The 17,147-nt window shown below is 53.0% G+C and overlaps 1 protein-coding gene across 1 annotated transcript in view; it reads left to right on the top strand.

The window, feature by feature from the left end:
* babam2 (BRISC and BRCA1 A complex member 2) overlaps positions 1 to 16,921 on the top strand; it is a 51,124-nt gene extending 34,203 nt beyond the window's left edge. The window contains exons 7-12 of the mRNA XM_023793070.2: positions 2,503 to 2,612; positions 10,608 to 10,707; positions 13,126 to 13,196; positions 13,424 to 13,506; positions 14,406 to 14,559; positions 15,202 to 16,921. Of these exons, the coding sequence (XP_023648838.1) occupies positions 2,503 to 2,612; positions 10,608 to 10,707; positions 13,126 to 13,196; positions 13,424 to 13,506; positions 14,406 to 14,559; positions 15,202 to 15,265 (582 nt within the window). The 3' untranslated portion in view covers positions 15,266 to 16,921. The remainder of the gene's footprint in view (positions 1 to 2,502; positions 2,613 to 10,607; positions 10,708 to 13,125; positions 13,197 to 13,423; positions 13,507 to 14,405; positions 14,560 to 15,201) is intronic.
* Positions 16,922 to 17,147: the final 226 nt, after the last annotated feature.

Raw genomic sequence — 17,147 nt, 5'->3', positions numbered from 1 at the left:
CTTGAGGGATAAGATGGACACTGTTTTAGTACAGCCACGTTTTAAGAGCGACCATCTTCCCTCTACCTACTGCTGCAGATCCTTCTGTCTGGTTCAGAAATGCTGGGGTTTGGAGCTGAGTCCAACATGCTGGACCTATGCGCTAGGCTTGTGTTTTGAGCGGTCAGTGTGTCGGGTCCAGTAGGCCTTGCTCAGGGGGGGCCTGTCACTTCCCCGAGCTGTCTTGTCACTGCCATGGTGGACGTGGAGGACATGAACCATACTCGAGCCAGTCTCACATCAACTGCAACCTTTAGGTGTTCTTCTGCCTACAGAATGGCTTTGGTCTCCTTCCGCCTTCACCATCACCCATGGACTAGGATCATGGAGATGCTACATTTGCTTTACATTGGGTAGTTTCTGAGTGTCTGGAGGGACATATTCATGCCGCTTCTTTGCTTTAAAAGCGTGCGGTTTTGAGTTCCTCAAGGAGAGCCATCTAGGCTGAGAATCATCAAGGTTGCTTTTAGTTAAAACTTTCAAGGCATTATGTGCCTCAGTGAGTCGGGGCATTACACTAGTGATCAGAAGGTCCCTCTTAATGTCACAGGATCAAATCCCAGGGTCGGCAGAGTGACTTCACTGCTGGGCTCTTGAGCAAGACCCAACTAATCCCCAGCTGCTTCTGGAGCCAGCTGACACTGCTTTCTGAGTTGCACATTACTTTGGATGGCCAACTGATCCGGGAACAGTGAGGCCGTCTCCTTGGGCCCTGAACTTGCTAACACACTGAGGAAAGTGGCAGTTATTCTGCAGAGCTCTTGTTAAGTTACTCGTCATAGGTTCTTATTACCGAGTGCAAGGTTACCGTGTGCTGTATGCGTCACTGAGGGTTACTCTTACACTTATCCTCAGTGTGTCATACTTACCGTAAGGGATTGCCCTCTACACCTGTACTCTGCACCTCTCAGTAATTCATTAGGGAACAATCGATTAGCCGTCCATGTCGTTTGCCTGTCCAACATCCTGTAGCGTACGCTACCATTTACAGCCAAGTCCGGCTCATAATTATCAGAGGGCTGCAGCAGTCTTTTAGGATCTCAGTCCTTCCCGTTCACCCAGCCGTGGGATTTGAGAGGCTGTGGCATGACTCAGATTTCTGGAAGCATGTTGGAAAGGACAGCTTCCGTATCCCGCTCTAATGGGAGCCTGTGGGGTTTGACCTTCACAGGACACACTGGAGGCAGCGTGGGGCTTTAGTCTGTCTTTTTAGTCTGTCTTAGTGGCCTGGATTTCCCAGCGCAGACATGCACTGTATCCTAAACTCACACTGGAATATATTTGTTTTTGCTGTCATGCTGGCTCTGGTTTTCATTCCTGTATTAAATACTTAGAGTTTTGAAATGAGAGGACTTACATACTCAGCACAATGATCAACCAGATGGATGAGACATGACCTGTATAGCTTACTGTGCTTATTTTTTGTTAATAGTCTACTTTTATTTGAATTGAGACTGATCTTGCTATTTCCGTGACCTTGGGGGGAAGGACCTATGGCAGCAGCCGTATGGGGACAGTTAAAAAGGCACTTCCAAGTGAAGCCTTGTGAAGGACAGAAGGTTCCATACGCGTCATTGGGCCGGAAGGGCTTCCCGTCTGGCCTGAGCAGGGCACCCATTAGATTAGCCCAACGCTGCTCCAGGGAAACGAAACCAGGGGTGACAGGGGTGACCGGAGCGTCCGGGGCTGCGACGAGTCCAAACAGAAATACGGAGAAGCGCACGTCTCTGAGAACATGAGAACCGCGGACGGAACCACATTTATGTGGACTGATTCAGTCGAGCTGAACCCCCAGCTGACCCCCCCACCCCACAGGGAGTGCAAGCTTTCCGTCGTTGCTGGTTTCGTTCACGTGTGATAGGTCACCACATTTGTAGGCCACAGTGACCATCCATTGCCTGTATTATTTAGCCTAATTAGGTGCTTTTTTCCAGTCTGCTTTTGTACATTTATGAGGAATTTCGTTTCAGTTGTGCTGTGTCACTTGTAGCTGTTTGGCCAGATCTTGGGGTTGAGCTAACTTTTGGCCAGCTTGGCGAAGAGCGTTTTGTCTTCTGGGATTCTGTGCCTGTGAATGAGACGGAAACGGCACATTCCAGTTGAGCGGCTGATGGCTCGTCGGGATGAGCTCGGCCAGTAAGTGGCCCTCTGTAACATCTGGTACTCTGCTAGTCATCCGAGTGAACCAGTGATGTTCTCGTGGAACATCTTCACAGTGGGCGGCCGTTCAGAGCAGCCGAAAGGTGAGCTGTCGGCATTACACATGTGCGGGCGTTAAGTGGGTCATCTGAGGCACCTTTGGAGGCCACCTCCAAGAGAGTAATCCTAACCCGGTCCCTGTTCTCACTGTGGTGTATGCACTGTATGTCAGGCCGGTCCGGTTTCCATGGGAAGGTATCATGGCCATGGTTCGTCGCTCTCTGTGGTTAGTGACCACCTCCATCTCATCTCTCTCCCCGGCAGGACACAGCCTTGGACCCAGGAGAAGACGTCGCCCTTCTGTCCGTCAGCTTCGAAGACGCTGAAGCCACCCAGGTGTTCCCAAAGCTCTACCTGTCCCCAAGCATCGAGCAGTAAGTGGGGCCGTCGTTCTGGGCCTCCGACCCTGATGGTCCACACCACTGCTCCCTCCACCCTACCTCTCTTTCCTGATTGGAACTGACTCTTCCCTCTGCCGGAATGAGTCTGCAAAAATCCAGTTTTCTAAATCATTGCAGTGGGACCTGTTTATAGCATGCGCCAGATGTGAGTGGTTTACAAAAATACATTTAAAAATAAAGACTGGAGCGGACAAGCACACCCTGGCAGCTGTGAGGGGCTTGGAAAGAGCGGACTTCCTCTCTCTGCTGTCTACTTCTCTAAAATACTGAGGAAGCCGAGAACTAGCTTTGTTTATGACACAGAGCATGTCTGGGTAAGGTCTGCCACTCTGAAGTGCTAAATCTTGCCACAAAAGAATAGGTTTTTTGGGTAAAAATAGATGAGAAGCTGTTCCTCGGCACTTAATCACCAGCAGAAGGGACACCAGTCAATTTCCAGTTGGTAATCTAACAATGTACATTGGCCTGATGAGGGTATTTTTAGTTAGCTATGCAGCGCTGATGGTGAGCAGCGATGGAGCCATGGGGGTCACGAGAGCGGCTTGTCCTTCCATCTTGACGATGGGATTCGTTCACGGTGTCCGTAGTTCTCTCCGAAGCACTTGTTTAGGGAATCCTTGATTCCTCGCCGGTAGGTGTGTCGCGTGTTACACAAAGGCACCTGTGCCAACAGGTAGTCGTGCCAGCAAGGTGTGGCCACCATCCCTAACTCCCTTACTCGTCTCCGCCGTCCTGATCCGGAACGATCCGGGGTGATTTTTATTTCCGAGGCCCCCACGCCAGGTTAGGAGGCTGAAACTCCTCTCTATACCTGGTCCTCCTGCTGTGCACAGATGTGGTCAGATTTTCAGAGACAGGTTACGAGACCCACTCCCCCACCCCCCACCGCAAGCACAACTAAAAATACCACCACGACATGACCAACACACCCCAGTAGGAAGAAGGATCCTTTAGCTTTTGGCTGTCATATGACAGCGGTTAAGTGCCGCTTTCTCCGAATCGTTGCTGACCGCTACACATGTGTCTCCTGCGACCTGCTTTCCCCCCCCCAAATACCACGTTTCCTGTGTTAATGTAGCGGCTTTAGAACTTAAATGCCGGCTTAATTAAATCTGGGCTCATCGTGAGTTGGAGATGCTGTGGTGGATTTTGACCCTGTTCTGGGGGTAAAGCGTCCCCCCGCTTGCGTCACTGGGCTCCTCGGCTTATCTTCCCCTGCCACTTACCAGCTGACTCTTATGCATTGAGGGTTTCTGTTTGAGCTGTTAGCTGCAGCAGGGCAACGCTGAATAGGACTGACGTCGCTGCATCCGAGGCGGCGTTTGACGCTTTCTCCCTGGGGAGGGAGATAGTCCGGGGATGGGGGGCGGGGTGGAGGCAGGTCTACCCACGTGTGCCTTCTGCTCTTTGTTTTGGTTTATTGTTTTTCTTCCATGGCCCGACTTTGGGGCGGAGGCATAGCCGCTGGCCCATGACAGCCCCTTCAGATTCTGCATGTCACAGTTTGAGGCACGGGGGGCTGACGGAGCTGGGGGGGCTAGGACAGCTGGAGTGGAGCAGGTTGAGCTGAACGTTACTCCCATGACCGAGCATGGTGACCAGTCCTGACCTTGGTGCCCTGGTGTCGTTCGAGGTCCCACGGCGGTGTGGGTGAGGAAAGGGGGGCAGTACACAGCTGCGGGCAAGGCTTACAGAGGAGGGGGGGGCTGACAGCACCTCAGCCCTCTGAGGGGGAAGCCTGGTCTGAAATCGGCTCTGCTGCATGTTTGCGACTCTCTTCCATTCCACACCTTGCAGGAAATAATATTGTGGGGACCAGATTTTCCCACAATGTGACGAAAACCTGTAACTTGTTACCTTGTAAGGACATAAGGGGAAACCCATTTTTATAAAAATATATGACTGCAATCAAAAAACAAAAAATCTTGTATTTAGTTTGGTTGCTTATGGTTAAGGTTAGGGCTGGGTGGGGGTTAAGGGTGTCATTGCTGGGATTAGGAGTATGCCCACCGAAATGAATGGGAATATGATACAAAGATATGAAAACAAACGTGACTGTGTGTGTGTGTGTGTGTGTGTGTGTGTGTGTGTCTTTATTTGTGCTCTGTCTTCATTTCTGTACTCGTCGCTCGTTGAACTGGCTCACACGTGCACACAAACGCACGCACTTACACACACACACAAACACACACACACACACACACACAGGAGAGGCACGCGATCGATAGGGAAAGCACCGCAGAGGGGTGAAGAAAACAGGCCGGTTTTCTGTTTTGTGGAAACGCAATTGGAGCCGTTGAGCAGTGAACTGGCGCGGCTCATGCCTGCTGTCCCTTTCTGAGAGACGTTAGCGGCCCCATTGAAAGGTGCCCCCCCCCCCCCCCAAGTGTGCACCTCTCTCTCTCTCAGCTGCTCACAGCTGCTCTGTCATTTTTTCTTCTTCATTTTTAGTGACTTTTGACTCTTGTCTACGCAGCTACATCTCTCTCTGATTCCTTCGCTGGAGCACCTCCCTGAGCCCCCCACCCCTCCCTCTGCTGCCCCCCCTCCCTCATTTTTCTTTATCCCTCTTCTCCATCAGATCCCTCTCCCCCATTTCCACACGTTTCCGCGCTGGGTGCCCGTCTACGTCGCAGGCGGCTCCCGGCCCGGCTCCCCGCTCCTGCGCCCGCGAAGCGAGGGAGAGGGAGAGGGAGAGAGAGAGAGAGACAGAGGGTTATATAAGGTGCGTGGGCACAGTTAGGCCCCAAGGCAGAGAGAGATGAGAGTATAAAAAGCGGTTTGGGTCTTGGTCCTTTTATGTTGCTGTGCTGCAGTGGCGCACAGAAGATGCCCCTGGAGATGGGCCACCGACGAGGGGGAGGAGACCCCCCCCCCATCTCCAGGCCCTCGAGGAGTCCTGGGGGTTTCTGTGGCCCGGCACGGCGGTCCTTCATTTGCCCCGTATTTTCTAGTTTTCTTTAGTCTGCCACCCCTCCACTATTTATCGTTATTCCCTTTTCTAAGGAATGCATGCCCCACAAGGGCGCCCCGCTGGGGCCCGGGGGCCGGGGGGTGCCCAGGCGGGTCGGCATCCAGCGCCCTTAACTCCGAAATGCACCCTCGACCTTTTCGCCGATGCTCTAATGAGCTGCTGTCTGCCCAGGCCCCCAGTGACCTTTCTGTCGTGCTCCTGCCCACTTGTTGTCACCGGTCCCAGTCTCTCTACCCCCCCCTCCCCCCCCCCGATTCATAATGAAAGAAATGCCCCTCGGAACCTGCTATACCGGTCGGGTTGGACCGCGTCTCGCGCTCAGCCCGGGGGAATGCGGAGTCGGGGAGGCTTTGCAGGAGTGCAGTGTTTCTTTATGATTTTCGCTCAGCTTTAGTAGCCTTGGGGTCCTTGTGAGTGGGCAGCTTTGCTCATCCTGGGCGTTTGCGGCATTAGAAATGCCGATCGTCAGTAGGTCATGTCTCATTTGAAAGGTTTTATTTCAGTGGCAGAACCGTTAATAACGACGGGAATAGTTCTTAATTACAAGGAAGCCTAATTGGGCAGCCAACACCATCCTATTCACTTCTGTTGCTTCTCTGCTGACTGACAACCCACAGGAAAGCTGCCCCCCCCCCCCCCCCCCCCCCTGCTGGGGCAGTTGAGATTTCACCAGAGCCGTAGCTGTAAGAGAACCTCACTCAAGGGTCTAACAGCTGTTCCATTCAGGATGCAATACAGAAAAGAACCTCATGTTTGGTGGTGTGGGGGGGCAGAGTTATTTTCAGGTTATTGTTTTATACTGAACCCCCATCTATGTGGAATTTGTTATTCTGTGGGGTGGGGGGTGGGTGCTGTTGGGCAGCTGGTGTCCCCTCGCTTGAAGGTTCCTTTAAGGCTATGAAAGTTCTCAGCAGCATGGCTGGAATGCTGCACCACAGGGATCCGGCAGGTCGGGCAATATCGGAACACTACGAAGGAGACGACTCTTGGGTTTGCTGAAGAAATATGTTTTTTTTTGTGATTGGTCCTCATTTATGGAATCACTGTAAGTGCACCATAATCCAGTGCGATGTCTGGCACAGCCAAGGGTTGGGGAGGGGGTTACCCACAATGCACAGCTTTCTCTGTGCCTGAGCCACCACACCTGCAAGATATCCGAGGAAATCGAGAGGGATTCTGCTTTTTCAAAGGTGCAGGACGAAACTGCAGCTGCATTCAGAGGGACGAAAATCTCTCAGAGTAAGACCATGACGTGGGCTGGATTTCATGTGGATCAGGGAAGGGATTAGGGAGGTTTTCCAGTTTAGCCAGTGACTGGTTTATCTACTTTCTGCTACTTTTTTTAAAGGAAAATATCTGGGTGACATTATGTTAAAACATCCTTTGAAAAATGGTAAAGCTGTAGTGATTGGCCACACAGAATCACCTGATCAGGGTCACATGGCGACATAGCTTGCCCACTGTGGTGAGAGAGCTGTTCCCTGGTCGCTGCTTACATGCTGCTGTGTGTTTGTTTGTTTCTGTTTCCCGCGGGTGTATGTACACATCGGCCTGGGGATGTGGCTCTGCCCAGTGCCATGACATCTTGTCACATGACATAACAACAAGCCCAACGGACCAATGAACGCCTGTGAGGCTTCAGAAATGTTTCAGATATTTCCTACACACTTCTGATTGGATTGCACAATTATAAGCAGGACTGTCAGTGAGAAGGAGGCTGTTCCTGAAGGTGCCATCGCAGCCAGTCGGGACCGATCCTTTCCTTGTTGGGTTCTGTCACGCCCACGGCCCGTTCGGTACCTTGGAAAAGAGTCTGATCCGGACGCATCACCGTGGGTGACTAGACCAGGAATCGGGGCGAGTGTGCCAAACCGGGCTGTGTGAAGTGGAAAGAGGCCGCGTCCAAACCCGGCAAGACCAGATTTGCCTTCCCGGGAATTGCGAACCGGTTCAGCGGCCATGAAAGCCCCATAGCAACACCCCTGGCGGCCCTGCCACAATTAGCCGTGTCTTCGGGGGCCCCCAGCCCAGAGAAGCCCGTTTAGGCGACACGTTGCCACCATGCGGAGGCACAGCCGTCCCCAGCCAGCGTCCTCCGGAATCTCAGCCAGTCGCAGTCTCCTGTCCTGCAGCCGTTAGTGGGCCAGACCGCACTCCCACCAGAGCCTCTGGCACACAACGGTCCATAGGAAAACCCAAAATAATTAGCGGCTTGGGAGCACAGGCCGTAGGAATACCCGGAAAAATTTCCCGGCTTCGGGACACGGGCCGTAGGAAAACCTGGAATAATTAGCCGGCTTGGGGACACGGGCCGTAGGAAAACCTGGAATAATTCGCCGGCTTGGGGCCACAGGTCGTAGGAAAAACCCGGAATAATTTCCCAGCTTGGGGACACGGGCTGTAGGAAAACCTGGAATAATTTCCCAGCTTGGGGACACGGGCTGTAGGAAAACCTGGAATAATTAGCCGACTTGGGGACACGGGCCGCCTCTCTTCCCTGGCGAAGCTCACGCTGTTTATATACGGAGATGGCATGTAAGCATACCCAGTACATTAAGCACAATAACCCACAAGTTGCTGTTAACTAGCCGTCTTCTGGGTCACATTCCAGCCACTTCCGAGCCTCACCGTTTAGATCCTGGTTCTGGATTTTTTTCCCTCAAATCATGGATGGGCCTTGGCGTGCAGCTCGTCAGGCTGGGTGAAGGCAGGTAAAGGGTGTCTCAAGAAGGAATCTCTGGCAGAGGGACACTGGGCTCAGCCCCCTGCCCAGGAGAACATCACGGGCTTCCAGAAAATTCCCACGGAGGGCTCCGGCATGTGCCGTCATGCCCGGACAGTCTCCTAACCTTACGGGAACACGCCACACCCTGAGACTTGGTTCCAATCCTCTGGGGGTGTCATAAAGCACCCTTTGACTAGCATCTGTCCGAAAGCTCAGAAGAATCCTGCCTCGGCACCCCCCCACACCCGCTGTTTGCTTTCCCGGTGCCAGTCTGCTTTCATTTCCTGCCGTCTGTCCGTCGTATCACGCTCATTGCGTCAGCTCTGCTGCTTCATTACGCTTTCACTTTTGCGCTGGCTGAGATCGCAGGCCTTGTCTATGTGAGGTCTTTGATTACCCTCATAGCCGTGCCTGTGAAGGGAGCCTTTTGAGGGCACCAGTTAGAGCAGCAACAGAGCCAAGAGAAATGCTGGAACCCCGAAGAGGGGATATCTCAGGATTTATTTTTCAAATTTTACTCTACAGCGGCTTGAACTTCATGCATTGCTGGGATCTCAGGGAAAAGGACGGCAGGCACATTGGTGGTTGGCTGTCTCTCGTCAAGCTGTATAGCACTCAGAGCGGAAGTACAAGCTGTGTGAATGCAGAGTGATTCACTGTGCCGGCTCCCCCGTGCCACAGGCGGGCCTTTCCACTGCCACCGTGGCTCCAGAATGTTCTCCCGGTCAGAGGCCCCCAGCCTCACCTCCGGCACCAAAGTCAGCCACGGATTGACCAGAGTGTTTTCAGGGTCCCAAATGCTTCTGTTCTGTCCCTTAAAGGCCTGTGTGGAAGGTTCTGAGGTTAACAGGATTCTCGATGGGTCCGTTTAGTGAGGCGGACTCCAAGTGCCCTGACGCAGCGGTGAAGGTATTCTAATTACACACCTCAGCCCTGTAATCTGCTCTACTGTATGCCTCAGCTTGTTTGCCTGTGTGTGTGTCTGTCTGTCTGTCTGTGAGTGTGTGTCTTTGTGTCTGTCTGTGAGTGTGTGTCTGTCTGTGAGTGTGTGTGTGTCTGTGAGTGTGTGTCTGTCTGTCTGTGAGTGTGTGTGTCTGTCTGTCTGTGAGTGTGTGTCTGTCTGTCTGTGAGTGTGTGTGTCTGTGTGTGTGTGTGTGTGTCTGTCTGTCTGTGAGTGTGAGTGTGTGTGTGTCTGTCTGTGAGTGTGTGTCTGTCTGTCTGTCTGTGAGTGTGTGTCTTTGTGTCTGTCTGCTAATGTCTGTGTGTTTATGTGTCATCTTAGTGAGCCAGTCTTCCTGATCTCTGGCCTTAGGCCTCTTGATGTTTGTGTATGTCTGTCTGTCTGTCTCTCTCTCTCTCTGTATTTCTGTGTGTGTGTGTGTGTGTGCGTGTGTGTGTGTGTGTGCGTGCACATGCCCCCGCAGGCTGCAGCTCCCTCGAGGTGTGTGAACCGTGCCAAGATCAAAGTCTTCCCCACCCTGAGAACCGCACCTTGCGGTCGCTGGAGGTTTCCACGCGGTGTGTAGCCTGATGTCAGCTGGCCTAATGTCAGTTCCCTGGACACCCCCCACCTGTCCCACTGGTGCTCGGGTCCGGCGGGAACTGCTGTGCTCGGGGCAGGGTGGGGCAGAGCGGGGTGTGCCAGGCTTTCGCACGGCATGTAGCAGAGCACAGCAGCCGGCTTCAGCCTCGTACCCGGTGTTTTCATGCCTGTGTGTGTGTGTGTTTGTTTGTTTGTGTGTGTGTGTGTGCGTGCGTGTGTGTGTGTGTGTGTGTGTGTGCGCGCGCACGACTGATGAGCATGTGTGCTGCATGTTGCGTGACAGCAGTATGGTTTGGTTCGCCGCGTCCTCCCCCCGGGGCAAAGGTGACCTGCCCTGCCTTAGTGCCCCCACCCTCTTGCCAGCATGCCCCCGGGCTGCCTCCCTCCCTCCCTCCCTCCCCACCAAAGACATTCACCTACACCATGCAAATAGCCTCTCTCTGCCCCCCAGGCCGTGTTTGAGACACTGCATGCCAGATTCGTTCTCGCCCCCACCTACCTTGAGCTGCCTCTGTCGCTGCCTGTTGGAAAAAAAAAAAGCACAAAGAATTTATTTCACCTTGGTGACGTACAGGGACTGGATTGTCATGGTTGTAGCAGCAAATGTGTAGGGGGATCATTAGACATCCAGTTTTTTTGTTTTTATTTCTTTCACAATTCAAAAGCTGAGCCTTGAGTTTTTCCCACATTGCATCACCTATCATTTATTATCCTCTTCTGCTTCAGTGCCCTGGGAGGGTCCTCCGCACTACATATCCCAGCATTCCCCAGCGGCGGCTGCCTCATCGACTATGTACCACAAGTGTGCCAGCTGCTCACGAGCAAGGTAAGGTCGACGGTGTAATTAGCACCCCCGACGGCGTGTTCGTCACACCGCCCCATGGACTTTGTGACACAGATTATGAGTCGCCGATGACTGTAGTATCAAATGCTAATAGCTGGACTAATTTCGAGGGAAGCAGGTACCATAGTAGCTGAGATCCCAGGCTTGTTGGCTAATTGGCAAATGGTTATAATTACTGCGCTTAATGATTGTTTTTCAGCACGATGATTTAGACTTGGCTGGGTACTTTGCTCAGTGTTTCACACCTCCTCCGGGGACTGAACTGGGAACCTTCAGATTAAGGACCCCTGTCAGTCAGAGACGGACCCAGGGCCTCTGCAGGTCTTAGTGACTGTGACTACTCACACATCCTTATAATAACATACAGTAAAACCTGCAAGAGGAGTGTGTGTGTTTGTTTGTATGTCTGTATTGTGCCTGTGTATGTGTGTGTGTGTTTGCATCAATCATATTTGGGGACCAAAATGTCCCCAAAGTGTGGTAAAACCTGAAACTTCCTTACTTTTGGGGACATTTTTGCCCCCCCTTCTGATAAGCTCAATTTAATAATAATCTGTGAGTGCAAAAAAGTAAAATTGGCAAAAGCCTTGTGTTTAGTTTGGTTACTTTTGGTTTAGGTGGGGTTAAGTATGTCATCACTGGGATTAGGGGTTTTCCTATAGAAATGAAGGAAGGTCCCCATTTAGATTGGTACGCCAAAATATGTGTGTGTGTTTGTGTCTGTTTTTGTGTGTGTGTGTGTGTGTGTGTTGGGGGGGGGGGGGGGCTGGCAAGTCTCCTGGACCCCTCCCTGCTAGCGTTCCTCACCAGCACTCCCGCAACCCCAGCAACACCAGTATGGAGCATCTCCTGTCCTGATGTCATCAGTGGGACTATAAAGCATTCACACAGGAATCCCACTGGGGCCAGCATTCCCGGTCCAGCCCAGTCACCCCTACTTCACCCCCCCCCCTTCCTGGCCAGCGTGCTGCTTTCCAGTTAGCCGCTCCCACCCTTGGTGACTAAATACCAAGTTCTGTGTAACTATGTCACACCCCCCACTGCCTATCTCCAGGCAGCATAAGCAAGTCACCCACAGGCCTTCAGAAAAATAAATATTAAAGCAGCCGTTTGCTTCTTAGTCATGGGGGTGGGGGGTGCCAACGGCCTGACCAATCAGAGCCACCGGATTGGTTGATCTGGCACGCATGTGGCTGACTCCAGTGTCAGTCAGCCCATAAAGCTGTGTGTTGCCCTGGGTAACTGGCTTACACTCCTACCCTTTAGTTGCCCTGTGTGAATTATACGGGATTACGCTCCTACCCACAGCAGAAAAACACAAGTGCGACTGAGTAATGGATTTGATTCTCCCAGGCGATGGGGGTGTCGTTTCGCGATAACTCGCGTCAATAAAGGCGAGAGTAAAGCACCGCAAGTCAGTCACACGCCCTGTGGTTCGGAGGCCTTGAATGTGACAGAATCTGCAATCTTTCCCCTATTTTGCCTCGTGATATGGGGTCAGGGGTCATGTGATCAGTAGTCATGTGACCCCACAAGTGTCAGACTCTTTGTAGACCTGGCTGATGTTGCTTTATGTCAGTGCCTGGTATCTATCAGGCGGGATAACGAGGAGGCTGGCGGAGGTAAACCTGCCCCCCGGGCGGCTGTCAGCGGGCCCCGTGTCCCACTCTGGGGGGGCCCTGTCGGCGGGCCCCGTGTCCCACTCTGGGGGGGCCCTCATTCCCCAGGAGCCAGCTGGATAGAGACCCCGCCGGCTTGCGAGGGGAGCTTGTGCTCTGAGTGCCGCCCCCCCGCCCCGCCCCGCCGCACTCCGCTCCGGCCAGGACACACGCAGAGTGCGGCTGACTCTCACACCTTACCCCGCCACCTTCTCCACCTTTCTGCTTATTTTTGTCAGGTTTCCCACAGCGGTTCTCGGCACGACTCTCATGTCCCGTTCGTCATTCACTCAGTCTCTCCCCCTTGCCTCTTGGGGGGCGGCGTTATGAGCAGGTTACCCGTGGGGGGCGCGCCCGATGACCTGAACAGCCGCATAAACAAAACAGACTGCATTCTTGTCTTTCACCAAAGAGGTGACCAGAAGCGACCCTAATGCTGCAGTTTGACCTTGTGTAAGAATCAGCGCCAACCTCAGAGGGCCCCATTACTGCCCCTGGGAGGAGCTTTGAATGAGTCTGGCTGCCCCCTGTAGCGTCAGTAGGTGGGGGCCCCCAGAGTCACATGTCCTCTAGATCACTGACAGTCCCTGTATTCTTTCAAACAGCTGTATTATGTTAGACCTCTCTGTTCCTTGCATGTTCTCATCGCAGGAATGGCAATTGTGCTCGGTTAGACCACCTTCTCCTGTCGTTGGGAGGTTGTGGGTGGAGCCTGATCTTTGATGCCCCCCCTCCCCTGCAGGTGCAGTATGTTATCCAGGGCTACCACAAGAGGAGGGAATACATAGCTGCATTCCTTAGCCACTTTGGCATGTGAGTCCGCCGCAGCATGTGTGGGTGTGTGTGTCAAGTGGCTGGTAACGACTGGTTCAGCCCAATGCGTGGCTTTGCGTGCTGTACATCCATGGGGGTCGTCAGGTGACCGTTAATAATGGTGTGCTTCAGCGAGGTCGCGTGTCCCAAGCGTGCTCCACTCTTCACCGGTTACGTGTGTGTGTGTGTGTGTGTGTGTGTGTGTGTGTGTATGCTTGTGCTTCCAGGGGCGTCGTAGAGTATGATGCTGAGGGCTTCACCAAACTCACGCTCCTGCTGATGTGGAAGGAGTTCTGCTTCCTGGTGCACGGTGAGTTGCAAGCGCAAGCAAGCACACATGCAGTCCCACCCGCGCATTCCTCAGACACCCTCCCACGCTGTGCAAACAGCCAGCGAGGGTCTCGACCCCTCCTGTTTCCCTCGAACGCTTTTACAGTCCTCATCCCCCAGCGGGTGTGTGTGTGCGGGTGTGTTTGTGTGTGTGTGTGTGTGCGTGGGTGTCTGTGTGTGCGCGGGTATGTGTGTGTGTGTGTGCAGGTGTGTGTGTGTGTGTGCGCGCGTGTGTGTGTGTGCGCGTGCGCGCGTGTGTGTGTGTGCGCGTGCGCGTGTGTGTGTGTGTTTGCACACTCCATAACCCGCAGGGTAAACATGCCAGAGCCTCCAGCTGTTTGCCTTTGCCCCAGATCCCACCATCAAGCTGATTGCTGTTTACGAGGCCCACGCTGGGACTCACTCGTTGCCATGGTGAGCGGTGAGGGTGAGGCGGCCAAGTCCGCGGCAGTAAAGCGGGCCCTTGCCTGGCACAGCTGTCTGCCCTCCAAATGCCCGTTTTTTTTTTCTTTCTCTTGATGGCACAGTGCTGCTGCTGAAAGTCAGGCTGCTCGCAGGTGGCTGCTGTTTGCTGCTCCCGCAGTCCAGCGGGCATGCCAGACCCGCCTTGCTCCCGCAAGTTTTGGGGGAGCACAGTTAAATAAACCCCCGATTACTAACTAAATCACCAGCTGAGGAAACCCTCTGTCCAAATGATGAATTCTGTAAAGTTGTGAGAGTTTATGAAAACCAGCACAGGACCTTAGGACCAGGGTCATCCTCACCCAGGTCCTATTACCATGGCAGCTGCCATCCAGGGTTCTTTCAGCGCGGTGTGGCTGTGTTGGGACCGCTGACCCCTCTCTGTGTCCTGCCTCCTTCCTGGCCCCGCCCCTGCAGTGGACTTGCCCCTGTACTTCCCATGTGACCAGCCCACGCTCACCTTCCAGTCGGTGTACCACTTCACCAGCAGCGGACAGCTCTACTCCCAGGTGCAGAAGTCGTACCCCTACAGCCCTCGCTGGGATGGCAATGAGATGGCCAAGAGAGCCAAGTAAGTCCACCTCATCGCCGCTACTCAGACCTGAGACTCTTGACTTCCGTAAGGATCATTGGTCCATCAACTAAGGCTCCCTATTTTCATCCAAGTAAGTCTACCCAGTATGCTCCCATCTAGACCTGAGATCCAGCTACCTCCTCACAGATCACCAGCCTAGACTGCCCTTCCTCATTCAAATCCCAGTCCTTCCAGAGCCCATATTCCAGAACCAAGCTGAGTTTTGAGTCTCGATCGCTTTCCTGCTACATGGGCTACACAGTGATGGGGACGTCCTTGGCATCAACTCTTAGCTATAACAGGAAATATGTCTGCTTTTCTGTTCACACTCCATCATGGAACGGACGTATCTATTCTGCACCTTTCCCACAATGTGTTGCTCTGGGTATTGGCCCATAAAAATGCCCTGAAGGGTCACGGCCCCGCCCAGATGTTGTCAGGTCAGACTGCCCATGGTGTAAGAACAGAACAGCCAGTCCTAAGCCTTGTTTGCAAAACGCCCTGGTCCCCTTTGTTTCCCAAGATCTTACGTTGTCTTACTATAATTTTTTGTTTTTCGTGTGCAGGACAGGAGGGTACATACTGAACCCTCTATCTCGCTCACTCGCTCCCTCCCTCTCCCTTTCTCTCTCTCTATAGAGCCTACTTCAAGAGCTTTATTCCACAGTTCCAGGAGGGCGCCTTTGCCAATGGGAAGCTGTAGGATGCAGCAGTCAGTGTGAGCTAGAATCTGTTTGATGAACACCGTCCAGACAGTGCGTTAGGGAGAGGCCCTTTCTGCGTGTGTCTGTGTGCATGTGCAAGTGTCTGTTTATCACTGATGGTTATTGCGACTGTGTTGAGCTCAAGGGTTATCTTTTGTTTGTCTTCAGCTTTTTTTGTGTAAATGGTCTCAAGTCGTCCTGCTCATCGCTAAAAGGCCTGTATGGTCACGCCACCATCTCAACCAAGTGAATCTGTACAATCCTTCCCAATAAAAGAGTCTGATCCTTTGTACCCCAGAGTATGTCGTGGGGTGGGGCAGGACGGGGTGGTTCCACAGCGGGCCATGTTTTCATTGGCTTCACTGGAGGGTTTCGTTGCAACATTGTCAAACCGTGGCGTGGGGCCCGAAGCTTCCGGAAAACTCCGGCGCTATGGAAGAACGTGGGACGTGCGCCATTGGTGCCCTGAGCTATCTTCACTCACTCTCCCCCTGGATGTCTCGGGGTTCCTATGGCTACGGCGCACTCCCAACCAATCGGAGGACTTTGAGCGCCCGATGCCAGTCATCGCTCGGAGATGCCGCAGTTAGATTAGGTGTCATCGCTGAGTCACTGGTCAACACAGTGAATCCCTGTTGGGTCCCCGTCACAGATCCAGACGTCTGCGGTGACTTCAGAGGCTGTCCGCCAGGTCTTGCAGTTTCGGGGCGCCTGCCAAACCGGGAGCTTCCCCGTTCTCCTCGTTCACAGCCAAACTCACGCCGCCGCCCCCCACCCACCCACCCGGCTTGCAAGCAAACGACATTTCGTCTGAGCAAAACAAAGGAACCACGGCCCTCTGCTTTAAAAGCACCTTCAAGTTCCCACCTGCCCGATCGCCCGGCCTGAGCCGGGGTGGGGGGGTGGGTTTCTCTGCAGTTACTTCATAAAATTCGAATCGGACCGTGTGAAGCCATTGGGTGTCAGGCTCACCGTTAGAAAATGAGCTTGTTTGCTTCCCTCCAGATGTACTTCAAGGTGAATTAGGAGCAGAGTGCTGCCGTCAGGACAGAACCGGCCTTGCGGGAAGGGGGGGGGCAGGGTACACCCGGGACCTTAGCTACTCCTCCGCACAGCCGGTCCTGTCACAGCGTGAGGGGAACAGTCAGAGTGTCAGAACGTGCTGTGGCGGCTTTGCTGCCGGGAGGATTAACGCGTTGCCCTGTGGCTTCATGTGTAGGGAAGCTATTGTTGTTTACGTCAGGCCTTGATGGCGTCGCTCTATTTATACATGTGTGTGTGTTTGTAAATATAAATACAGATACACACCCACAGGTGTGCTCCGAATGGAGATTACAGGCGGATTGCGTGTTCGTCAGTGACAGCGTGTATGTAGTGCAGAGCGGGGGAGGGAGGGAGAGAGAGAGAGAGAGAGAGAGAGAAAGCGCGAGTGTGTGGGGCAGAGGGGGAAAGGGTGCATGCATGTGTGTACGCTTGTTTTCGTTATTAAACATAAGGGTCATTGTCAGGGGTCTGTCACAGCCCAAGGGCCTGTCCTCTGCTATATTTATTGTTTGTAATGCTGGAGCTGTCATGTTTAATTGGGAACTATAGGGCGAATGTATTTAGGCCATTTAAAAGCATCAAGTCTTTTAATAAAATGATTAAAAGCACGACTCTTTTTGTCTTTTTAGCCTCCTTTTTCTCTTCTTTGCTTCTTGAGTTTAACATACTGAGCCCAGCTATGTTATGTTATGTTTACACGCAGTTGCCATATCCGTACATTTTCGAGGAACAAGTCAACGGTTTCCTTGAGTGCCTGATGCAATTCGCCATTGTATTTTGTGGCTTAACATGATGTTTACCTCTGAATGATGGTTTAATGTGACGATGTGCATAAAG

The sequence above is a fragment of the Paramormyrops kingsleyae genome, chromosome 14 (genome assembly GCF_048594095.1).
Source record: "Paramormyrops kingsleyae isolate MSU_618 chromosome 14, PKINGS_0.4, whole genome shotgun sequence".
NCBI lineage: Eukaryota > Metazoa > Chordata > Actinopteri > Osteoglossiformes > Mormyridae > Paramormyrops > Paramormyrops kingsleyae.
This window is presented reverse-complemented; position numbering and strand designations above follow the sequence as displayed.